General features: G+C 37.8%; 1 protein-coding gene across 5 annotated transcripts in view; it reads right to left on the bottom strand.

The window, feature by feature from the left end:
- Positions 1-25,990, bottom strand: part of UBR1 (ubiquitin protein ligase E3 component n-recognin 1) — a 75,298-nt gene that overhangs the window by 32,173 nt on the left and 17,135 nt on the right. For 3 of the 5 annotated variants that reach the window (XM_087746338.1, XM_087746336.1, XM_087746341.1), the window contains exons 5-23: positions 20,282-20,412; positions 15,046-15,187; positions 13,368-13,430; positions 12,936-13,059; positions 10,439-10,546; positions 9,891-9,979; positions 8,997-9,095; positions 8,175-8,332; positions 7,467-7,566; positions 7,027-7,155; positions 6,010-6,190; positions 4,954-5,015; positions 4,613-4,723; positions 3,637-3,702; positions 3,368-3,469; positions 2,701-2,764; positions 2,159-2,283; positions 1,150-1,202; positions 21-123 (exon numbers count right to left, since the gene is read on the bottom strand). In XM_087746338.1, the coding sequence (XP_087602464.1) occupies positions 21-123; positions 1,150-1,202; positions 2,159-2,283; positions 2,701-2,764; positions 3,368-3,469; positions 3,637-3,702; positions 4,613-4,723; positions 4,954-5,015; positions 6,010-6,190; positions 7,027-7,155; positions 7,467-7,566; positions 8,175-8,332; positions 8,997-9,095; positions 9,891-9,979; positions 10,439-10,546; positions 12,936-13,059; positions 13,368-13,430; positions 15,046-15,187; positions 20,282-20,412 (2,010 nt within the window). The remainder of the gene's footprint in view (positions 1-20; positions 124-1,149; positions 1,203-2,158; positions 2,284-2,700; positions 2,765-3,367; positions 3,470-3,636; positions 3,703-4,612; positions 4,724-4,953; positions 5,016-6,009; positions 6,191-7,026; positions 7,156-7,466; positions 7,567-8,174; positions 8,333-8,996; positions 9,096-9,890; positions 9,980-10,438; positions 10,547-12,935; positions 13,060-13,367; positions 13,431-15,045; positions 15,188-20,281; positions 20,413-25,990) is intronic. The other 2 variants (XM_087746340.1, XM_087746337.1) reach the window with 1 other exon arrangement.

Genomic DNA, 25,990 nt, shown 5'->3' on the forward strand with positions numbered 1-25,990 from the left:
GTGAATCTTACACTGCTTACCTTGCTGTGCTGTGTCTTAGTATAGTGATAAAAGAACATATTGAACTCCTTCAAGCATTCATCTTTCAGTTCATAAACTCCATGGCCAGACACACCCGGTTTCCTTATAGAGAAATATTTCATGACGTACAGATTACACACATCTTTGAATGTAAACAAACCAGTAACACAATTTATTTTCTAAGGAAATGCTAATGAGAAGTGGAATAGTGATGGTTGCTTCATTAACTTGTAAAGAGCACAGAGTGAGTACAGTTATCAGTCTTTAATTTTCAAGACTGTTTACTACTGTAAATCCTACCCAGCAGCAAAATATTTCTAGTCTATACCATCTACAGCACACCATATAGCCTCTGACAGGTAAATTCGTTTTAACTTTATGGTTTAGAATTTCAGACATTGGATGTTATTATATAAAATTCATCGCTTGCTTTAACCAAGGTACAAAACAAGTAATACAAACAGCTACTTTCTAGCCAGTGAGATTTTTTGAACCTCCTATATAATTCCCAACGCAAAATTCCTAGGTACGCCTATAGTTGCCCTTGATTAAACATAAACAAGCAAGCCACATGAAATTTAAAATAAGGTATACTAAAATAATTAAAATTCCAAGACATTTTTGTGACAAAAATAGCAGACATTTGAGCTAGTTTTTCTCAGCTTCTACAACTGATTGTTCTATATTTGCGCACACACACACACATATATATATGTATGTTAAAAAAAGTTAACTCCCATCTCAAAGTTAAAGGAAGTTAGCAACTAAATAACATCTAAATCAATGATGAGGTGGTGATTGTCAATGGTACAATGAGTTGTTAAGGTTTCCAACCATCTTTGAAATAAAATAAAAACTTTTGAAGATTTTCCCACTAAGACTTGAGATTACTAAACTCCTGAGACTTCTCAAACTGAATTTGAAGAAAGAGGGGGCCAAAAGGAGAGAAGCGGCAGCTTCGGATATTCCATATACTTTTCTTTCCTATGCATATTTGAAAGTGTATATATTTCAAGACACCAAATATTAGCTGAACAGAGACTGTGCAGTGCAGCTTGTTTAACCCATATAATCTAAGAGATCTTATTTCACGTTCAAGCTACTTATAAAACAATATTAAGAACTTACTTAAATGTAGCCACTTTATCAATTACATTCTCCAAGCCAGTTTCATTGTTCTCCTGGTAAAAAATTTAGTTTGGGATAAATATATAATGATTCAAATATCTTCAGTATTAGGCTAGGTGTAACAAAAATAGACATACAGATTTAGATCAATTCCCTAATTCATGAATTAATATATTTTGCCCGCTGTTATTCAGAAAGCAGATACTCATAATTGACAAGTTACGAGGAAGCACCAAAGGCAAATAATACTTTCATTTAATCATGTAAAGTTTTATTTGTAATGGAGCTGATCTCCAGAAACAGAGCAGTGCCTTACCCAACCTCAATGGAGGAGAAAACAGAGTTTTAGTCTCTTAAAATAGTCACTGCGGATCACCCATTATTGGTTTCTGATACTATTCCATGCTATTTAATTTACAATAAAAATGAAGTTTTTTTGCATTGAGTGCCAGCCCTGAAAACTTGCATAGGCTATAAAATCTAATCCACATCCCTCTCCTTTGCTTGACTCTTCAACAGTTTGAATAAAATGGCAGGGAAATCCGTGCTTTTGAATAGACCTGTACAATACTTGACTTCCACTGGATCTGCACAGGTTTAAGTGATCAAAATTATAGGATCAAATTTATTGATAGTACACAGGGCAAAATGGAATCCAGCTGCATGGTCCTACAGGGCCGAAAGAGAAAAATAATTTTAAAACATTTCTTTTTGAATCTAGGAGAACTACAGCTGAATATTCTAAAAAATTCCACCTCTTCATCAAAAAGCACAATCCCCATATGAGCCTTTTCAGATTAGACCATACTTGAACCCATGACATTTACCCTTTACATCAGTAAGGTTTGTAAGTCCCTTTGTCATGCTATTTTGTAATTCTGAAACCATCATTTGAGCTTTATATCAGAAATTAAATGCTTCCATATAAAGATATGGAAGTTAAAGAAGAAAGAGACATAAAACAAGAAAAAGGTAAATTAAGGAAAAAAGTAAATAAACCAGGACTCACATTTTCAGGCAAGGACTTGGTAATTGCACTGTGAGCCATTGGTTCAATACATAACAGATGGATGATTTCTCTCATGATAACATCTTCTTTTGTCACATTACTCACTCCAGGCACGTATCTTTCCCCTACCAGAGTGAATCAAAAGGAGAAGAAGGGCAAATATGACAGTTATAAAGCAATTCTGAATTTTGCACATAGGTGATGCTACTGCTGGGATATTTCATAGGATAAGTTTGCATTTGCCAGAAACCTATCCCAAGTGTCTGAGAGGAAAAATGTTTTTTAGCCTAGCTTCCTAACAAAATGGGCTGAGATAAAAGTTTCTCTTCCTATTCTACTTAATAGCCAATTATGAAGTTATCTAACAGCTTTTTTCACTATGCAACCCCTAATGCTTCCAGTTGACAATACTTGTGTTACTGAAGCATCTATTTAAAACAGGCATTCTCCAGTATCCTCTCCATACCATCTATGAAAGTCATCAAGCCTGTTTTGTCAAACTGTAATAATTCATTAGTACAACAGACAGAAATGAAACTTACCCACAATATAGATGAGAATCTGTAGCATCTCTTCTATTAACACGTTACATTGTTTGATCAAATCCTACAAGAATTAGAGAAAGCAGTTTAAAAAAAAAAAAAAAAGGCAGGAAAATCTGTCAAATAACACTGAGCTCAGCCTTCAAATGCGCTGCTTCGCTGAAGCACTGTACCGTAAGAAGAAACCTCCAATCTAACAAGCTGGAAAAAATGCTTGCGCTTGTAGAGGAAATGTTATTCTGCAATTGAAGTGCAAGATTCACATGCAGGACAAGAAACAACAGCTAAAAATGTATCTCAAATGAAGGGTTATATGAAAGTTCAAGCCTCCAGAAGCGGCACAACAATCCAAGAAACTTCCAGCCAAAATAAGAACACATAATATGGCTTAAAAGACATAGAAGTTCTCTATAGAGAAGTCATTTACGTGGATTTTGGTAGATGCCCTATGAAATAAAGGTAAAAGAGGGCAAAACCTGCTTGTTGATTTTGAGTAAGCCTCTACAAATTCCAAATACAAAATAATTTATTTAACAACTAGGTCCTATGTTGACTGACTTTTAGTGTGGTCATAAAAATGCAGTTATTAACAGTAGCTAGTTTTTCTTATTCATGTTCCATAAACTCAAAGCAAACAAATTAATCAACAGAAATACTTGCCACCTACCTGATCTTTGGTGGGCTTGATCTTTTTGAAAGCATCAGCAAGCTCGTATCTCTGCAGTATCAGCAGGAGGAACTGGTTTGGATCCATAAGAGATGCACCTATCTATCAAAAAACCCAAGCTAATATGAACATCAGTTACTATTACAGGTCTTCATTAATTATGAAAAATACTTCTACCAAGAAAAAGTTTTAAAATCATATGAATTTAATTAAAAGAAATTCCATGAAAATTTTATAAGTCAAGCAAACAATGATTCAAAACATTATACCTGGAGCATGATGATGTCTTTATCATACATCTCTTCTCTGCATTTAACATCTTGATAATAGAATACCTGAGAAATAGGAAAACAAAATTCAAGTAGAGAAGTAATGTAAAGTAATGCAAAGTAATGCACTATCAAATGCGCACCAGTTCACGTCTAAGGCTTTTTTAAACTGTACAGCACCTTTACTGAGTAAGGGAAAGTCCCGTGTTTCCTTCGAAACAAACGTACTTTGATGGAAGTGAAAAATTTTTTTTCACCTATCCAGAGAAAGTCTATGCTGTACTTCTTCATACCCCCTTCCAAGACAACATAATTCTAATGGCTGCTACTGATTAAAGTCAAAACATCCTCCTTCTCCTACCCCAGTTATCAGACAGACAATTCTACAGGGGGCTACCAATATTTACTTTGATTTCACCAAAGGGTCCTGCAAAAGGTAAACACAGAAAATTTCTGTTGTCGGGGGGGAGGGGGGAAGTGAAGCCAAACCAGGCAAAACACAAGTACTTAAGGGCAGACTCTTCTTTTCACCTTTACTCTTGCAACAAAAAAGCCCGCAAGTATTATAAAATGTTTGTTATGTCCAGTTATATGGCCCTCAAAAGTTTAGTATGAGATTAAAATTCTTCTAACACTTATAAGCAACAGTACTAACAGTATTTATACAGTGATTTCTTTATCAGAACTGAAAGTAGTTTACAGTAGACGTCAGTAACATTATGACTGTTTCTGACTCTGTGAAATAGTATTAAGAAAGATGAAAATATTTGTCTAATACAGGGAGGCAAGCCATTGACTCCAAGCTGGAAATAAAACCAAGTCATCTAAATTCCCACCTAGAAACATTTCTATTTAGTGTAGGAATGACCCCCATGACATCTTTCTGCACTGGATGAAACCACCACGGGGAGCATTAGTGAGAAACACTTGCATACACCATTAGGACCAACTCACTACTAAATATTCTAGGGAGTACCTGACTTATCAGGGAGAGCCCATTCCTTCTCCACATCTCTGCAGCAACCTGAGCAACCAAGACAAGACATCGCAAAGGATATTCTACTAGCAGCTCCACTTGTAATTCTTCCTAGAATTTGAAAAAAGAAGAAAAAAAAAAGAAAAAAAAAATCAAGCAAGAATAAGTCTGTCAGTGATTTTAAAAGCATAAGTCCTAATGAACAAAGATACATTGACAGCTGCAAAATAACTTGTGTGTGCAGCATGAAAGTTACAGGATATAACTTTAGGCTTTTTCCTTCCCAGAGTATAAATCACAAGAAGCATTTGGGGGGGGGGGGGGGGGAATAAAAATCTTACAGGAGGAACAAACTCATGCAATCTTGAGATGGCTCCAGTCTTACTTAATCGTACATGAAGACCTACAAAACCAATAAGAAAAAAAATTAGAAAATAAATCAAAATTGGTAAAGTTTCTCCTCCAACCCATTCTAAATGTTAACTAAATCATCTACAACTCAGAGAATTACAGAAAAAAAGTCCGAGTTTATTGAGGAAAGACTTGTTACTTTCTTCCCTTTTTTTTTTTTTTAAGATGGAAGATCTATTACATTATCACAACAGTTCTTACTAATCTTATAATCCATTATTAATAAATCTATTCATTTAATTAATTCATTAAAACCATTTAAATTGAGATGCTAAATAGTATTAGCAACATTTTAATTTCACATTTAAATCATATGCCATTAATAACTGAATTTCAAGACTACAAGGCTTAACAGATGGTGTCTTGGTATGAAATGATGTGATAAAGAGTCTACAGCTTAATAATAGCATATGATTTCATTTGTATTCTAGAGAAAGTGGTGATCACCCACTGCTGTGGTCCTTTGTATTCTGACTGGAAACCTCTCCTGGCATGCTACAAACATGCCTTTTAGAAGGAGCATTTTAAACAGTCCTAAGATATATGTGGCTGGAAAATAAATTTGAGCTACAGTAATAACGAACATTCATTCAGGCAAAACAGGTAGAAATAGAAACACAACCACATAAATTCAAATAGTCCAGAGAAAACTGAAGATCTCATTAAAACATGAAACTTTTCCTTCTCGCCTGACTTTCTCATCTCTCCCCTGTTTAAAAAAAAAAGTCCTCCAACCCCAACCTTCATGGCAAATGGTTTTGGGTTTTGTTTTGTGGGTTTTTTTTGTTTTGTTTTGTTTTTTTTTGAGAAAAACTTTCCCTTAGTGGGACACCTGGGGAACAGGGTTGCCTGATCACGAGAATGTCAGAAAGTCAGAGAGCAACTGATCTGTGAAACACTTAATCTAAATGCTTTCTAGAGTAAAGAAAGAGAGATGGATGATAAATATAATTCAAACAGCATTCAAAACAAAACACACCACCTACCAGCAAGAGTCCTAGACAGCGGTAAGTGTATGCTGACAGGATCTGCAGACACCCTGTAAGGTCTGCTCTCCAGAGTATGGCCACACAAGTGAAACACTGTCTTTTCCCGTGAGCGGCCATTTGTGCTGCACCTCATCACAGCTTTATGACATTCGCTGTAGGCCCTGAGCAACAGTTCTTCCTAGAATTTAAAATAAATGCATAACATTATATTTAAAAGTCATATATATGTACTAAAATTCCTCACTTGTTTTTTCTGTTGGCATAAACAGTTAATAAAAATCCACAATATAATTACTACTCTGTTTCTTAATACTGAGAAGTACTGGACTGGAGTAGTGGAGCATCCACTAAAACTAACTGAGGATATGTTTCTGTTCAAAAAAGCTGCTCTGTCGAATGCTTTAAAATCTGTGCACTTATTTAAGCTGCAATATTTTAATATTTTGCATAGTTTACACCCCAAATTGGATCAAGAAGTTCCTGAATGCTGAATGTCCTCCTTTCTCTCCCTAGTGGGGAAAAGAAAAAAATACCCACCCCACCACAAAAAAAAAAAAAACCACTACTTCAAAATATCTTTACGTTAATGAATTGTACAATTTCCTCCCTTCTGCCAGCAAAGGGATGAGCTCCAGCACTGATTAAGACTACTTACAGTTAGCACAAAGTTTCTGCAGTCCACTTTTGCAATTAAAAATGAACACCATGTGCTTCAAAACCTTAAAACTTGACAGTGATACCATGAACCTAATTCTCAAAAATCTTGAATTATGAGAAGTATTTTCTCTTTATGATTTGCCTGACACCCTGTGCAGCTTTGTCAGCTAGAAGATTATATTCTTCTGAGATCCCTTCTCTTTGTCACACCAGAGATTAATTCTTTTAGACTCATTTTTTGTGGAGATCTGTATTGAACAATAGTGAGTTTTTTTAAAAAGCTGCTATTTTAAAAAGCACTCAGGAATATTCACAAAAGGCATGCATGTAAGAATCCCGGACAACCGATATACTTACGTCACAGGCACACCACTCCTGGAACATCAAAAGAATGTTCTTGAGCTGCATCTGTATAGCAATAGCTGCTTCCCAGTCAGGGTCCACCTCAATGTGCTGACCAATCTGTCTTTTTATCTCCTCCATTCCCTGAAACAGAGATGCCACAAAATACTCAAGCTAAATCAGTGATCACAGGCTGAACAAAAACAGCACAAAATCCCATAAGCAAATGGCAAGATACAGGTTGTTCAGATACATGTAGCTAAAATTGATGAATATTACTTCTATAAAGTAAATACTACTTTTTCACCCACCCAAGACAGGGATTGAAGAATTTACCATCTTAATTGCATGTTTATATCCACAATATTGCTATGGCCAAAGAGATGAGCAAACAAAAAGTGCTGTAATATCTTTATAACAGCATATTAGAAAGAAATTATTTAAATGTGTTGTACCTGCATGCAAGTTAGAATCCTTAGGAAAGAAACAAATCCTTCTAAAAACCGCTCCCTCAGATGGTCTGTCCATACTGTAGGCTTGCTGACTAAGACATACCTGTCCCCAAAGAAAACATTATCACCTTTGGCTCAGACTTCTCTTCTGCTTATGCTTGTATTTAAGGTGTTCTTTGTATTAAAATAATCAGCTGCATCATCACTTTATATCACTCTCCCCATCTCAATCTCCTCTTAAAATTTTCACCAAACACTAGAGTTGCTTGGTGCAACTCTATCATTTCAAATTAACAGATCTTTTAATTCCAAGGTATTTGGGGTGGTTTGCTTTTACATTATTCAGTTTATTAGATATAAGAGTGGAAAATGGTATGCAGATGAGGATTATGCAGCTTTCCCGGAATGATAATGAATAGAAGCCAAATTTTGCATACTGTTTTACAGTAGATATGTTTTGTTTATTAACACAATTCTTATATGGAATGATATATGTGAAAATAATAAAAAATTGTCTTTATAGAATATAATTTTGGTATTTGAAAATTTTAAGTTTCCACTGAAAAATAAAACTTTACCGTTTCATGTATGGTTTTTGAGGGGTTTGGGTTTGCTTTCAAAGCAGTTTTATCATCAAATTCCTGAATTGAAACACCTCATCCTAATGCAAATTTTCTAAGAATTGCTCTAGCTTCTCAGCTTTACACTTACCTGAGGTCATATATTACTGCATATACCCGGTTCAGTTTGTCCTGACTGTAACCCTGGAAGTTGAACTTGTCATTTTTGTCTAGATACTCTGGAAGCACTTCTAGGAGCGTCTCTGTAATGGTGGTGATTACATTTTGCTCTTCAATAAGATGTCGGGCCTGTAAGAAGAAAATTAAAAATTTTTCTTCCTATTTTTGTTGAAGAGAACTGTCAAAATCATTTTTCATTTGAATCCAGTCTTTTTGATTAGAAATTATTTTAAATATTTATAAAGGGTCCAAGCTACAAAACTCTCATAGTATTTAATATGTATGAACACAATTTCTATCAACTTTGCATGTTTGTTCACTCTGACAGCTTCAATGTAACAGACATGCTATTTTTTCTAGAAAGATCACATAGAAAAGGACTTTTACATTAGGATTTCAGGCAAGAAACATATAACCTTTAAAACCTACAGGTATACTTTTTACCCCCACAAGATTTAACATATTTCACCCCCCTCAAAAAGACATATAACCATTTTTTGTCCCCTCCCCCCAAGTTTTTAAAGTTACATAGGAAGGTAAACAGTAAATGAACACAGAAAGTTAATGCAGAGAAAGACGCTGCCGAAAACTTCTATTTATTTGCATTCCCTCTATCTTCTGTAATGAATTTTCACCTAAACTCAAGCTTCTGCTTTCATATTGGCCTTAACAAATCTCATTCAACTCAGCAATGCATAAAGACTCTCTGCCAAGTACAGCAGTCTGCAAAGGTGGTATTGCTAGCAATTCTCAAATTTATTTTACATTTCTAGTGGAGACAGGCTGTACATACCAGAGTAGGTACAGTGAACATCTGAACTGAGAGCGCTGTCACAGAGAGAACTCTGTCATGATCATCACTGATGTATTCTTTTTGCAATGCCTTGTAATACTAGGAAAAGAGAATATTGGGGAAATTAAATAAATAAACATTTTTGATTAACACTTGTTTTACTTTTTTATTTGCAAGAATTACATCTCAATATCCTTCCTCCTTGAAGCAGTTCAAACAACAAAACCGGCACAATGTCCTCAATGCACCAAAGCAATTAAATATGTGCCCCACTGCCTTAATACTGAAGATAAGCACAAATTTAACTGTTCTGCCAGATTGAAACCAAAAATATTTTTTCTCCTACAATCTTCCCCAAGAAAAGAAATTAAAGGATCAATAAAGACATTAAACTTATTATAAAACAAGTCTTCCTCCTGCAGTGAACTACATGAATAGTTATTCCATAGCTGTCTATAAAAGATGTGCGCAAGTAGTAATGTAAGTCTTTGTTTGCTTTGTTTCAGTCCAGAGAAAACCATGAAGTGTCAGTCACCTTTATCCGGATTACAAAGTCTCACCCTAAAACAAAAAACTCTCAGTCTTATGTTTTGTGTATTTCTTAACTATTGTATCTAATTTTTAAAAAGAAAGACCAGTTTCAGTTGGAGCTCATCTGCCATTTCAAAAAGTACGCACGATGCTAACAATACTGCATTCAAAATGAGCACATATACCTACATGATTATAAGGAACAAATCAGTTACATTGGTCGCTCTATACACTCTGTAAAGGCTGAGCTAGTTGTTGAAGCTCTGCTTGTTGAAAATTTAGTATTGAAACCATTTTCAGGTTTGAGGGAAATTTAACAAAGCTTGTAAAAATTCATAGCATAAAAACCAAATAACCATTTACCTTCACAAATTCCACAGCAAAAAGTTTTTTGTATTCCATTTCCATGAAAAAACTCGTGAAGATAAGTTCATGAAGAACCTTCCTTGCCCCTGTGAAGAGCCAACACAATGCATGTCACTTTATTGGACTAAGATGCAGCTTTTTGTGGAAAAGAGCAACAGATTGTTGAATTACAATTAAAAAAATCATTAAAAGCCTTGAAATGCTTACAAAGTACATGAACAAAGTTATTAATATATTTTGTTCCATTTTTAACATTTATTGGTACATATTTAAAACATGGGGTAAGCATCAAGCCACTCATAGTCAGGCTACATCTTGTGAAAAGATTCTTCAAAATATATAAAGCAGGAAAAATTTAGGAGGCAAATATATACCCAAAATATCAATTATCTCAGCCATAAAAATAAAGGCTGTATAAAAACCATAACATAAAAACTATAAAGAAATGTAACTCCACCTGCATAGCACGCACTTACTTTTACACATTTGTTACACACATGAAAAATTAATTTGCCTCTTCACTTTACAGCAACAGATACACAAACCTTTATGAAGTTTTGCATCCCATAGCATCAACTTGCTTATGAAGCACGGCTTTTCAGATCCAGCTTCTTCTTTGAGACATATTTGACAAAAGATCTGGCGAAAGTCACCTATAGGGATAAAACTATTCATTTGTACAAGAATGCTTTGATAATTAAATGATATGAGCCAACAAAATGAAAATTACAGAATTCTGTTCTTTTAAAAAAGGCACTTAAGTATGGATTATTTTTTAACAATGTTTTTTCTCAGTGAACATACTCCCACATACTCTCCCCTTACTAAATCTTCCTATTATTCTTAACTACATTATTTAATAAATCCAGTGATGCAGAAAAGTACTTTAAATTGAAAAGCATTTAGACAGCTTTGCAAAGCAGATCCATAAGAAGAGTTCACTATGTCAGCACAGAAATGCACAGGCTAGGCAAATCTACACTGATACCTGCCTTGGGCCCCGAAAGTCAGTCTTTTGTAGAATTTCAGAACATAATTTTATTTTTTCTTGCACCTATCAGTAAATACAGTGCTTGCTGAAGCAGTTTTGGGGATCAACATGACAGAGTCACCTACGCATTACTAATGTTCAGAAATGAGCTCTTACATTACTAATTTCAAAAGGAAAAGTAGAGTGTCATGAATCAAGTTCCTCACAACCTGGAAATAAGTAGCATTGAATGCTTCCTGATCTGTGTTCTACCACTTGACGCAAAACCAGGAAAAGAACAGGAACCACCAGACCACCAAAAAGTTCCAGCTGAGTACAGAACATCAGGCTCTATGTATATAATCCAGAAGGACAAGGACAGGAATGTTAGACTTCAGTCTTTGTGCTTGAAGACTCTCATAAAACATATTAAAATATCAGTTAACCTATAACTATTTCCTAACCCAAAATGCTACACCCAACATGGGAGACTCCTTTTTAGTTTTAGCTTATTAGCTAAAAACATAATGCTTAAAAACCTAAAATTTTGGGGATTTGCTGGGGCACTGACACTGACTTGTCTATACTCACATGGTAACAGCTGAATAATTAGCTGTCAGTTGGTGTTTTAAATAGAGCAATCTCATAAAATTGAAAATAAGAAGAAAAACTACCGAGGAAGAAAAATGTGGATAAAAATTGAACTTTCACTAGAACCCTTGAAATAAACCACATTGTACAAAACTTGTACTGATTAAAACTGTCTGAGGCATTCAGACCAGCAAGAAAATACCATCAGTGAAATAACTATAAAGTTGAAAAGAACAGAAAGCTAAAATTTGTAAAATATTTTAAAGAATTACAAAAAGGTACAATTCTGATATATGTATTTCAAGGGAAAGATTGGAAAGTAAGTGTTCAGAAAAAAAGATAAGAAATTCACTTTATTATTCAAGCTTACAAAAGAGGCTAAAGCAGACCAGCAGATTTACCCTATCAAGAAGGACCATAAGCAATGAAAGGAGATTAATCTGTGCATGTTTGTACAGTGAAAAGAAATTTTATAACAGCTTTAGTTTAGCAAAAGACAGGTATGACAAAACCCAATAACAGAAATCAAAATTAGACTCATTCAGAAGTCTTTAAAACCATGAGCATCATCAAACACCAGAACGAAGTCTGAAAGCTTAAAATAGACTTTCCACTACTGGACAAATTTTTAAATTAAGACCTTTGATTAGTTGGTTTTTTTACTAACACTGTCTAATTAATCACAGCTATCAAACCTGAAGCAGGAATTAATTCAAGCAGAGAATCATAGAATGCTTTGGGATGGAACAGACCTTTAAAGGTCACCTAGTCCAACCCCCCTGCAATGGGCAGAGACATCTTCAACTAGATCAGGTTGCTCAGAGCCCCATCCAACCTGACCATGAATGTTTCCAAGGGTGGGGCATCTACCACCTCTCTGGGCAACCTGTTCCAGTGTTTCACCACCCTAATTGTGAAAATTTTTTTCCTTGTGTTCAGTCTAAATCTACTCTCCTTTAGTTTAAAACCATTACCCCTTGTCCTGTTGCAACAGGCCTTGCTAAGACGACTATCCCCATCTTTCTTGTAGACCCCCCCCTTTAAGTACTGAAAGGCCGCAATAAGGTCTCCCCGCAGCTTTCTCGCCTCCAGGCTCAACAACCCCAGAGGATGTATGCTTTCACTGATGGAGACATTCTGAAGCTTTCCACCAGCACTGGGGAGAGCAGCTTTTAAGCAAAGAAATAGGGCATGTGATGCTGAAACTGAGGGTAATAAAAATTCTAGAGGAACAGACAGAGCTCAAGCAGGGAAAGACATTTATTCTAGCAAGAAGGAACAGAAAAGCACTGCTGTTCATAACCATACTGACGTATATCAGCACCCATACTACTGTATTATTTATTTACTAATTAGGAAGAATGTGAAAGTATTTTAATAAGGGAATATCATATATAACACTGCTAAAGACATTTTTTGAGATAATTAGGTCATTCAAATACTGACATGGCATTATCATAACAAAAATCAATTATGCTTACTTGAATAGCTCATGAGTTTGTTCAGCCAAGAACCAAGGCGCAAGGCAAACTTCTGGTGAGCCATAACATCAGCATGAAGAACCTCCACATGAAGTGGTCGTTGAGAAACGTTTTCAGAATGCCTCTAGGAGTCGGGTAAATATTAGTAGACATAAAATAAAGTTAACATGAATTTTCATATTTGTCTTCACCACCCATTACCTCTCCCAAGCAAAAAAAGAAATCAGTTTGACGTTTTATTTCTGAAGATCTCTATCTATCTATGCCAAATGTGGTGGCGTAAATTCAATTTTAAAAAGTTCACAGGCAGGTTATAAAAGCATGGAAGTACTAAGTTAAAGACTGTACAGGAGACAAATAAGTCTTCAGTATTAATAATGATGAAGTTGATTTGTTTGTTTTTTAAATGAGAAAAATATTTTAGGAAGTTACCTTGATTTCTTCTTTTGCTTCCTGACAAGAGGCATAATGTCCTGCCTTAACAGCTCTACGACCCTGTTTGAAGAAAATATTGAGCATGAGACCAATATAAAACAAAACCAAAATGGCACAAGCCTGATTCTTGCTATGTTTTTTATACGTAAAAGAAAAATGGGGACCAACATGACTCGTGGTGCTTTTAGACATCTAGAAGCAAATCAAAATTAACATAATTATCTTTAGAAAAAAGCTATTTTAATTAAATTAACAATGGAACAACACAGTAAAGTCTGGGTGTCTCAATATTATTAGATAAGGAAAATTCACGTACACATTAAAACAGACGAGAGGGACTTCTGCAGAATACTTTAAATAAGAACCACATCAACTTTCTTCCTAGCACGAAGTACACTCATCTTGAATTGCTTTTCTACAATCTCTCCTACTATTTCTTACTTTTGTATATGAAATAGCAGGGTGTATTACAGGCATGGGTTTGACAGCTTGTTCAATAAAGCCAAGAACAGGTCCAGCTTAGACCTCAAATTCCACTCAAAGGAAATCCAGGGTGCGGACTTCCAAAACAAGTTCTCCAAATAGCAGAATTTCACACAAGAAGAGAGGAAGTAGGTGTATGTTGTGGAACCGTTATAATTAAAACAATATAACCTAGCCCTGTGCTATAGCAGGTGCTTTGTAAAATGAGAAGTCCAATCAACTGTGGATCTAAAATTTAGGTTTCAATCAAAAGGAACCTTCATAATGGAAACCTTTAAAAGTTACTCTATAAGCATGCATGTATATACATATTGTACAAAACCTGCAACTGCAGGACAAGACTTGTAATTACGTAAGACTGGCACTACTAACTAAATACTACTAAACTTTCATTACCTGAACAAAGAGAAACACAAAAAGAAAACACAGTTTTTACAGATTAAAAAGGGAGGTTTAATATTAGTAAAATGTTTTATTTGTAAATATAAAACAAATACATATACACCTATAGACAAAGTTTCTCCATGTACAAGCATGTAGGTTTCATGGTTTTGTGAGGGGGGAAAAAATATGGTTGCAATTAAGATAATTCAAACCCTGAACTTGCTTTTTTCTTCCCCAGTGGAAAAAAAAAAATTACATCGCTAATGTAAGGTCTTTACATAGGACACTAATTTGAAAAATGAAGTAGTAAAATTGTCAGGTTCATCCACGTTCCTTCATGGATTCTTCCTGGTTTCATTTGCTTAATTTTAAGATTTTCAAATGAAGCTTGAGCCAGAACAAGCACTAACTCTTGCAAAATCTAAGGTACATTTCTGATCAAATGTAACTGAATATGCATATTACTGACTTACATATTTTTCAGACAAACACTATTAAGATAATACATTAATCTTGGCTGAGAAGAAAAAAAAAAAGGTAAGAAAATATGCCAAACATGAAAGGAGCAAATTTGGATAAGTTAGCTCTTCCTTTTCTCAAGAAACTGGGGTTTTGTCCTGAAGAAAAAAATTAGTACAGTTTAAAAACTTTCTTGAAGCAAGTACTGATTAACACTTACTCTGCAACATGCCTTTCTCTTTCCTCAAGCTCCACCATCGAAGAAACAAAGATTCTATAATCAAGAGACTATAGTAGCGCTTCTTAATGATTAAAAAGTGACTTTTTCCCATATCCAGAATGCACTAACCTCTTTATCTATGGCAGTAGTATGCAACTGGGCTTCACCAAGTTCACAGCCAAGTGCCCTTTGCAGGCTATAGATGACATGATCGTAAGAATGATGTTCATCATTGAAAAGGACACAGTAGTAGCTGTCTACCTTCTCTCTACTAGAAAAAAAAAAACAACATATCATCATACAAATAAAAATAAAATTCTAAATAGAGGCCTGTTCAATACAAGCAACAGCTCACTTGATAGCTTGAGAGAAATGTCAAATACAAAAAAATTACAGAAATTAAGCATGTTCTTCATGTCAAAGACACCCCACCACCATCTCTACCAGAAAAAGCCACAGAAACCACGTACCAAGTACAAAAGAGATTTTAAGTTATTTGATTATTCCATTATTATTTCCTCTCTCTGCTGTTTTATGATCCCATTTGTCTTTTTAACATGACATGTAAGAGTCCTTCTTCATTTTCATAGAATCATAGAATAGTTTAGGTTGGAAGGGACCTTTAAAGGTCATCTAGTCCAACTTCCCTACAATGAGCAGGGACATCTTCAACTAGGTCAGGTTGCTCAGAGCCCCGTCCAGCCTGACCTGGAATGTTTCCAAGGATGGGGCATCTACCACCTCCCTGGGCAACCCATTCCAGTGTTTCACTACCCTCATTGTAAAAAAATTTCTTCCTTATACCTAGTCTAAATCTACCCTCTTTTAATTTCAAACCATTACCCCTTGTCCTATTGCAACAGGTCCTACTAAAAAGTTTGTCCCCATCTTTCTTACAAGCCCCCTTTAAGTACTGAAAGGCTGCAGTAAGGTCTCCCCAAAGCCTTCTCTTCTCTAGGCTGAATAACCCCAACTCTCTCAGCCTTTCCTCATAGGAGAGGTGTTCCATCCCGGTTTATCATTTCTGTGGCTCTCCTCTGAATCCGCTCCAACAGGTCCACGTCTTTCCTGTGCTGAGGGCTCCAGAGCTGAACGCAGTACTCCAGGTTGGGTCTCACCAGAGCAGAGTACAGGGGCAGAATCACCTCCCTCAGCCTGCTGGCCACACTTGTTTTGATGCAGCCCAGGATACGGTTGGCCTTCCGGGCTGTGAGCACACACTGCTGGCTCACGTCCAGCTTTTCATCCACCAGTACCCCCAAGTCCTCCTCGGCAGGGCTGCTCTCAACCCCTTCATCTCCCACCCTGTATTGATACCTGAGGTTGCCCCAATCCAGGTGCAGGACCCTGCACTTGGCCTTGTTGAACCTCATGAGGTTCACATGGGCCCACTTGTCGAACTTATCCAGGTCCCTCTGGATGGCATCCTGTCCCTCAGGCATGTCAACTGCACCACTTGGCTTGGTGTCATCTGCAAACTTGCTGAGGATGCACTCGATCCCGCTACGTCACTGATGAAGATATTAAGCAGTACTGGTCCCAATACAGACCCCTGAGGGACACCATGTGTCACCGATCTCCATCTGGACATTGAGCCATTGACCACTACCCTCTGGATGCGACCATCCAACCAATTCCTCATCCACGGAACAGTCCACCCATCAAATCCATATCTCTCCAATTCAGAGAGCAGGATGTTGTGGGGGACCTTGCCGAAGGCCTTACACAAGTCCAGACAGACAACATCCATAGCTCTTCCCTTGTCCACTGGTGCAGTCACTCCATCACAGAAGGAGTTGGTCAGGCAGGATTTGCCCTTGGTAAAGCCATGCTGGCTGTCTCAAATCACCTCCCTGTCCTCCACGTGCCTTCGCATAGCTTCTAGGAGGATCTCTTCCATGATCTTCCCAGGCACAGAGGCGAGCCTGACAATCGGTAGTTCCCAGGGTCCTCCTTTCTACCCTTCTTAAAAATGGGTGCAATGTTTCCCTTTTTCCAGTCACGAGGGACTTCACCTGACTGCCATGACTTTTCAAGTATCATTAAGAGTGGCTTGGCAACTACATCAGCCAATTCCCTCAGGACTCTGAGATGCATCTCATCAGGTCCCATAGACTTATGTATGTTCAAGTTCCTCAGGTGGTCATGAACCTGATCTTCTCTTACAGTGGGAGGGATTTTGCTCCCCCAGTCCCTGTCTTGTGGTCCATCCACTCAGGAGGTGTGGGAAGAAAGAGTGCCTGCCAGCCAAGACTGAGGCAAAAAAGTTGAGTACCTCAACCTTCTCCTCATCCATTGTTACCAGTTTGCCAGTCTTGCTCGTCAGGGGGGTAATGCTTTCTTTGACCTTCCTTTTCTGGCTGACATACCTGTAGAAGCCCTTACTATTCTTTGCATTCCTTGCCAAGTTCAGCTGCAGCTGTGCCTTGGCCTTCCTGACCCCATCCCTACACAACCAGGCAGTGTCCCTATACTCTTCCCAGAATACCTGTCCCTGTTTCCACTGCCTGTGCATTTCCTTCTTGCCTTTCAGTTTGACCAGCATGTCTTGACTCATCCACACCAGTCTCTTGCCTTCCTTTCCTGATTTCTTACACCTGGGGACTGAGAGCTCTTGCGCTTTATGGAAAGCGTTCTTAAAGATCTGCCAGCTCTGTTCTGCTCCCTTGTCCCTAAGTGCAGTTTTGCAGGGGGTCCTATTGACTAACTCCTTGAAGAGCCGGAAGGTTACTTTCCTAAAATTCAGGGTCCTGACTTTACTCTTCGCCTGACCCATATTCCTCAGGACTGTGAACTCCACCAGTGCATGATCACCGCAGCCCAGGCTGCCCCCAATCTTGACATCACTGATTAGCTCACTTGTGTTGGTGACCAACAGGTCCAGTATCGCATCCCCTCTGGTAGGGCTGCCTATTACCTGGCTTAAGAAGTTATCCTCAATGCATTCCAGGAGTCTCCTGGATTGCCTATAGCTCGCCACACTACTTTTCCAGCAGATGTCAGGGTGGTTGACGTTGCCCAGCAGGATGACAGCCTGCGAGTGTGATGCCTCCTGTAGCTGGAGTAAGACAACTTCGCCAATAGGCTCCCCTTGGTCAGGTGGCCTGTAGTAGACACCAACCACAAGGTTCCCTTTGTTGCCTCGGTCTCTGATTCTCACCCATAAGCTTTCAACCTGCTCGTGGTTATTCTTCAGAGACAGCTCTTCACGCTCTATCCATTTCTTGATGCAGAGGGCAACGCCTCTGCCCCTCCTGTTCCTTCTGAACAGCCTGTAGCCATCGACAGCCACACTCCAGTCATGGGATTTGTCCCACCAAGTTTCAGCAATGGCAACTAGGTCATAGCTTCCTAGCAGCACTGTGGCTTCCAACTCCTGTTTGTTGCCCATGCCAAGTGCACTGCTGTAGAGGCACTTCAGCTGGGCTGTCGGCTGTGTCACCTTCTTAGAGGAGCACACCTTAATTCCTTTGAGGTATTTCACTGGTGTTTCCCTGTTGGCTCCTGTTACCTCAGGAGCCCTTGGCTCACCTCCATAAGACTTCAGGTGTGCTTCAGCGTAGCCAGCACATGTCAGAGCAACAGGCTGAGGGTCCTCCCTAGCACCCCATCCCTCTAACTTTGGCGTGTCATCCCACAGCTTGTCATGGGCAAGCCTGATATTATCCCCCTCCCCCTTCAAGTCTAGTTTAAAGCTCTGACAGTGAGCCCTACTAGCTCGTGAACAAAGATCCTCTTCCCCCTTTGAGAAAGGTGAATCCCATCTGACACCAGCAAGCCTGGTGCCGTGTAGGCCATCCCATTATCGAAAAACCCAAAATTGTGGCAGTGACACCAGACATGGAGCTGTGTATTAATAGACTGGGCTCATCTGTTTCATCCAATGTTGCTGCCCACAACTGGAAGGAGAGAGGAAAAAAAAAAAATACCTGTGCTCCAGATTCCCTTACCAACTGTCCCAAGGCCCTGAAGTCTCTTTTGATCGCCCTTGGGCTACATGTTGCAGCTTCATCACCACCCACATCGAAGAGCAGTAATGGATAATAGTCCGAGGACTGTACCAGGCTAGGACATTTCCTAGTGATGTCCTTAACCTGGGCCTCACAGAGGCAGCAAACTTCCCTAAGAGGAGAGTGTGTCCAGCATATTGGACCCTCTCTTCCCCTCAGAAGAGGGTTGCCTACAACTATAACCCATCTTTTCTTCCTCATCGAGGTGGTCATGATACAGGAGGTAAGCGTTTCTGACCTTGGCAACACCTCTGGTGTAGATGGACTGTCACCCATATGATCCATTGACTGGCCTTCCACATCCAGAGCCTCATACCTATTGTACAGAGGCACCTGGGAAGGCGAGGTGGGCAAGGAGGGGGGTCCACCTGCCACCCTGAGCGTGGACTTTCTTCCATTCACTCTTTTCCTTTAAGCTACTGCCTTCAGTCTAGCAGGGGCAGGACCCTTGATCTTGGTTTTTTTCTGGTAGCTATTCCTGTTTCTGTCTCAGGGAAGGTAGCACATGGTTCCACCAGTCTCCCTCTTTCTCAGACTCCTTGATGCTCCTTAACCTTTCTACTTCCTCTTGTAGCTCTGCCACCAGGCTGAGCAGATCATCTACCTGGTCACACCTCACACAGCTGTTCTCCCTACGGCCATCCATCACCAGTGAAAGGCTCTGGCACTCTCTACAGCCCGAAACCTGGACAGCTGCATGTTTTCATGGGCGCTCTGCCTGGGTTGCCACATCCATTCTGGCAAGCGCAGAGAACACAGCTTTCCACCAGGTGGATACCACAGCTAAGCTCCTTCTGAGAGGGTGATGACCACCAACTGAACTCACCTCCTGAGCTCGCAGGGTGACTACGCCCTTCCTGCACGCCCTGCCACACAAAATGCCGCGCCATGCCCCAGATGACACGCCACACTGCCTGCTCTCCTGGCAGCACTCCTGGTGGCCAGCGCTTCCCAGGCTGCTTTTTATAGGCGACGGAGTGGTCACAGTTGCTCTGGCAACACCCAGGCCTCATCAGCATCTCCTGCAAGAGCTGCCAGCTCCTGGTGGGTCTCTCCACTGCCCTGGCGTTTCCCTGCCTTAGGAAAACCCACTGCGCACCAAGATCTGCCATTCCACTGCGGATCAGGACTGCTCCAGAGCAGCTCCCATTGGCAACTGATGGAGCACAGTCACGCGCTACTTTTCCCATGAAGTATCAAAAGCTTTTCTCTATATAACTGTAGGTCAAAAATGCTACAATGCTGTTTACAGGGATTTTGGCACTAATATGTTTGCATGAGTGTAAGAATACCACAGGCAAAATTATTATCAAAGTTTCTAATGCCTTGAAGAAAAAGTTGGAAATACTCCCTACCTAATTGTGAGCTCCGGAGGCAGTTCCTTCTCTTCTTCCCATATAAGCATATCTACAATGTACTTTATCACAGAGGGAAACACCCTCCTAGAGTGCTCCATAATTTCTTCATTCAACTGACACTCAGAATTCTGTAAAACAGGAAATAACATTAGTATGGAAAAGAAATTTTTAAAAAGTGAAAAAAGGGTTGGTAGAATACATTATTACTGTATTTGTTTCAGGAAATTAGCCTTTTCGTTATTTTCAAGCAAATTAATCTCACCTAACTTCTTCTCTTCAGAATTATTTCATCCCAAGGGCTCTCAGTAGTATTCCAACAGTTTCGTCTGCCTTTTTTTATGCATCCAGTTTTTATCTAGGAATAGACTACGAAAGGCCTCACCAAATGTGTTGGGAAACTTCAATTTTTTTAAACTTAAGTTTAAAACTTAAGTTTAAACTTAAGTTTAAAAAAGCTGGTTAACAGCTTTCTGTACACCTGAAGATATTAGAAGTTTGCAGTCCAGACCAAAATTCTTCCCCTGCATTGCTTGCTCTTCTGTGTGGGTATTCTATCAAACATTTATGATACTCCTTGAAGGAAAGGAAACCTAACTCTGTTCTTTTCAGATATCCCATCCCAGGTCTAGAAATCATTCAAAATATCCCTATGAACTGACATATTTCCCATCCACCCAGATAACGCTCATTAAGTGAACTGTCTACATCATGTAACATTATTAATCCTTTCCATAAGCATTTAAGCAGGAGAGAAATCAAGGTTATAAGCAAAGAAAATCATTACCAAATCTGCACTTAAGAATGAAGCAATCAATATTCAGGTACAAGACATAGACACACTGCAATAACATTGTGTGAAAAGAGGCCTTTAACCCAAAGGCCCTGATGACCTTTTCCACACACCACCTTCCTTTCAGAATATGCATATATAAATGGTATATAATGTTACTAATGTTAAACACAGCCAAATCCAGTAATTTCACATACAAATATGACACAGAAACAGAGGCTGATATTTTCTAGAGTATTTACACAGTTTCCCATAATTTTAGGATCACCCAAACTGCCTACAAAATCTGAGTATGCATGTGTTTGCCAGAGTAAGAAAAGATGAGAAACAAAAATGCTTTCCAAGAATAAAAGCTTTTCACACGTGACTTTTAATCCCAAAGTACTAAGGACACTCACCTCTGCAATATACAATCTGACATATGTTAAATATAAAAGAACAGAAAGAGCGATGTGTTTAATATAGCTAAGAATCATGTTTTTGAAAAATTCTTAAATCAACTATGGTCACATAGAATCATGAATCATTAAGGTTGGAAAAATGAAGCAGATTGCTTTAAAAAACAAACAAGTAAAATCATGTTTTGTCCATATGACTGAAAAGCTAAAAATGTAGTGGAAGAGAAGCAAAAATGCGTTAACATAACCAATTGCTTCCAAAGCTCTGAACAACAATTTTCTGACCTGATAAGCATTAGAAGAATAATTTAGAGTCAAACATACAATCTAAAATGTCTGCCAATGAAATCATGGTCTATAAATATCACTGTGTGTACATACTTAATTTTGGATAAGCTCCTGGTAGGTCTTGGTAATTAAGAGGGTAAATGTCTGGGGTAATTATTTTTTTCCCAGACTAGCAGAGCTATCATCACCTTAAAGTTTGGAGCAGAATGAAAAAGCTATAGTGCTAAGAATAATCTAATCGAACTGAGTTGTAAATATACTACGTTTTTTTCCAGCATTTCTTAAGAGTTTGGCTTTTTAAGCATTAACGTATGTTAAGCAAAAGTGATAGAGCTGGAGGAAAACACAGAGCTGTGCATAGAGATACTGCAAACAAGAACCTTGTAGTAAGACATGCTGCTCTCCTTTGGTCTGTAGAAGAAATCAAAGGAAATCACATCAAAGGATTTATAAACTATTAAAAGTGGGGATTGCACTCATACAAATTGTGAAAAGTTAAATGATGCAATGCCACCTCCAATGCTATCCACATTAATAGAAGTCACAGTAAAATGAAATTAAGATACATCTAATGTAAATTGAAAGGGTAAAAATAAAATTGCCTCAGAACTATGCCCAAAAAGGTGTAATTATTTAAGCTTCAGGTAAAGCTTCAAAAAACAAAATTGTGGAAGAAAGAACAAAGTATATTCGGATATCAAAGTTTAAAAATAACTAACAAGCAATTTTTTTTTTTTTTAAACAAATGTGCCTGGGAAGTATTTTTACCTTACCGCAGACATGAATTCTTAAAGTTATCTGTTTTTAAGGATACATTAAAGCAAAAAAGTTTTTATATTTCTGGCATAGTGAAGACATTAATTTGGAATCAATAGGGAACAGATGACTCCTAAAAGCCTGGAGCGGTGATTCTAAAATGCAGGATTGCTTTTCTCATATTACATACATACCAACAAGTTTTGTAAATATCTCCTCATTGTAAAACTATTTTTGTTTTAAACTAAGGTTTAATTAGGACTTTTGTAAGGATACTGCATTTTACCAATGCTCACCTCATTGTCTCAGAAACACTAAAAACTCTGGTGCGTAGCTTTGATGTTGTAAATTGAAACCTGGCCTCTACTAAGGGCACATTTTTAAAAGGAGGTCATTCTGTAGATGAAACTCTAAACTTAATCTACCTTTTAAAAATAGCAGCCAGTTCTCAAGCATGTTTTTACCACATTCTGCATAGCAGACAAACACACTGCAAATACATCTCTCTTCTTGTTTGCTCCTACCTGATCAGAGTAAGTTTATAAACACCCTAGCATGATATATCCTCTGCACTTAGAGTAATTAAAGGAATACGGGTCAGGATCGTCCAGAAAAGAGTGCTTTTTGTTTGACAAGCATGTGATAAACTTCTATACTATCAGAAAACATGCTGGAAAAGAAATATGCAAGATGTCTGTTCCAAATGTGCTTTGCAACTCATTTCTTTAAATAAGCACTATATGCTAAGAAAATTCCTACATTATGAATGTCCTTGATTCTCAAAACAGAGAACAAACTATGAGGTAATCCAAACATCCACGAGCCTATTCATCATAAAATATCCCTGACGGACAAATCTTTTATTAAAAAAGGAAGATGGGCGTGCAATGCCATCTATCAAATTGTTACATATAGTATGTATTAATATATCAATGCATTTCATTATTGTAGTGGTTGTACTTCTGCCCTTTTACTAGAGAGTCTACATATACTGACTGCATAACAACTACATATATTGACAATAAAGAACTATTATAAGTAACTTTCTACTGCTTCAAATTGTCTAATTATATGTTTTCTATCATTCACAACTCTCAGGTAGCACTCACTGTAGGAGTATGTTCCAGTTTATTTGACAGCAGTTGTAACACAGCTTTGGACTTGCACAACTCCAAGACAGAAGTGACGATCAAACAAATTCACTGCAAGCCAACAAAAGACCTTATTGGAGATTGGAAGAGAAATATTACTCAAAGAAGCATGGGAGGTTCCCTGTTTCCTTATCATCACAGGTATGACTACAGTTCTCAATAAAGTTTAAAACCAAGAGATACTGTGTTAGCTGCTGTCATTATTGATATGATCTATCCTTTAACTTTATCTCCATTGGATACAAATGGCCTGAAGAATATTCTGAGCAGCTTATCTTCATCCAAACAGAATTAAAATGCTGCAGACTCTGAACGCATGCAGTTTCCTCTCAAGCTTTGTTTGAATATGGTTTTGAAAAAAAGCCCACAAAATTTGGACAGAGTGATTTTAACAAGAGTGAAACAGCCTTTTGGTAAAATTGATAAAGGTTTTGGTGTTTTTCCTAACAGTTTTTTTATTATTTTATTGTTATGAAAAAGCTGTTCTAAAGGAAAGGGAGGTAAAAAGCAGAATATGCTGTCAGATGCAAATACCAGATCTGTAAGATCAAAATCTATACCTTGCAGAGAAACAGGTTCCCCAGCAGGAAGTAAACATTTCGTAAACCATTTTAGGGACTGTCGTCAGAGTCATTGGAACAAAAAAAAAATACTATTATTCTCAAAAGTAAAGTGCTGAACCAACTGTTAGAAGATCTCATACAGAGACCTAAATTTTAAAGCTGGGAGATACAATCTATTTTGTTTAGAATCTCTTTGCTCAAGTTCTTAATGTGTCTCACAGGTCCACATTCATCCAGGTATGTGTGATTTTTTGTGAGCCATCACAGGTGAAATCCATAATTTATGGTAGCTACTGTCTGTAAGACAAACTGGACAAACTGATCACTTGAGGCATAAGTAATATCACTTATCTAGGAGCAATGGAGATGCTTTGGCTGGAAACACTTAATTTTGAAGTGAAAGAACACTTAATTCTCAACTGAGACCTGAACATTTTGTCTTAAGACCATTGCTAAATTCTCTTCGTGGTATGACAAAGACCTCTCAGCAATCAGCTAGAAATCTGATACTGAGCATCTTGTAACATAAATTTTCCATAGTATCCAAAGGTGGTTTTGAAGCCAGTAGACACAAGTTCTTTACCTTCCTGTATGTCTTTATCAACAGTACCAGGAATCTAGCATTGCAAAAAAATCCTATTTTCCTTAAGAACACAAGGACAAAAATGAACACTTCCCAAAGAGAAGCTGTGCTAGTTTCTTTTTCTGGAAACACCTCTAGAACGTGCTGGAAAAAAGTATTAAACACGTATGTAGTAATGCTGACAGCAGTAAAATTAACCATACCGTAGCTACTTTTGGGTATTCTAACCTTGAGGAAACAATTTGGCTCTTTTGATTATAGGTTTTCATAAGTAATATGTAGGTATCAGCCACACATATATCAGATGGCTCAGTACTCAGGGATAAATACTGTAGAGCAGAATAGGCTTTACTGATACAGAAGCAGGTGAACATTACAGTGACAAGCTCTAAGTGGTAATTAGATGACCCCTTCCTGGAGCTTCAACTATTTTTGTCTCTGAAACCCATTAAGATTCATGATTTTTTGAAGGATGAACAAGTGAAGGAAAAACTTTGTCTCATTTTTCTGTAAGACCACCGAGTGCTCTTTATTCCTTTTCCATTTGATTTTTTTGCCAGATCATAAAGAACAGTACTTTTGCAACAAAACCAGGAGGAATTAGGGGTCTATTTGCAATGACAAATGCTAAGGTTTTTTTGTCCTGATTATCTCAGAATGTAGGACTCTGGAAAAACAATTTTACCTGAAGCAACTGGTTTGCCTACATTCTCTTTGAGAACTACTTATAAGATGACATATTTCTCATTAATATGCTGCTTTATGAGGTACAATAAGCAGGAGACATACTAGCGTAAGAGGTTAGTTTTAAAGCATAGGGACTTATTTTAGTCATAGTGACAGATCACACAGCAGAAGTAACTGACAAAAAAAATTGTTCAGTAATGCAGTAATGTGGAAAACAGAAAATATTATTAAAATCAAGTACTATATCTAAGCATCTACTAACCACTGGGAAACCAATTATTTATAAATAAGAACCGAGTAATACACATAGCAAAGAGCAAGAGACTGCAATTTTAATTCCAAATCAAAGACAGCAATGCACAAGACAGGTAGATGAAACACTTCTGTTATTTTTGTCTTTTGTTGGGAGACAAAGGACATCCAATATATATTTGACCTCAACAAGCACCTTCACCTTATTTCTTAAGGAAATCCTGATTCAACTCGATTG

This window comes from Nipponia nippon, unplaced genomic scaffold, assembly GCF_047370975.1.
Source record: "Nipponia nippon isolate SJK-2023a ecotype South Korea unplaced genomic scaffold, ASM4737097v1 scaffold_10, whole genome shotgun sequence".
NCBI classification, from domain to species: domain Eukaryota; kingdom Metazoa; phylum Chordata; class Aves; order Pelecaniformes; family Threskiornithidae; genus Nipponia; species Nipponia nippon.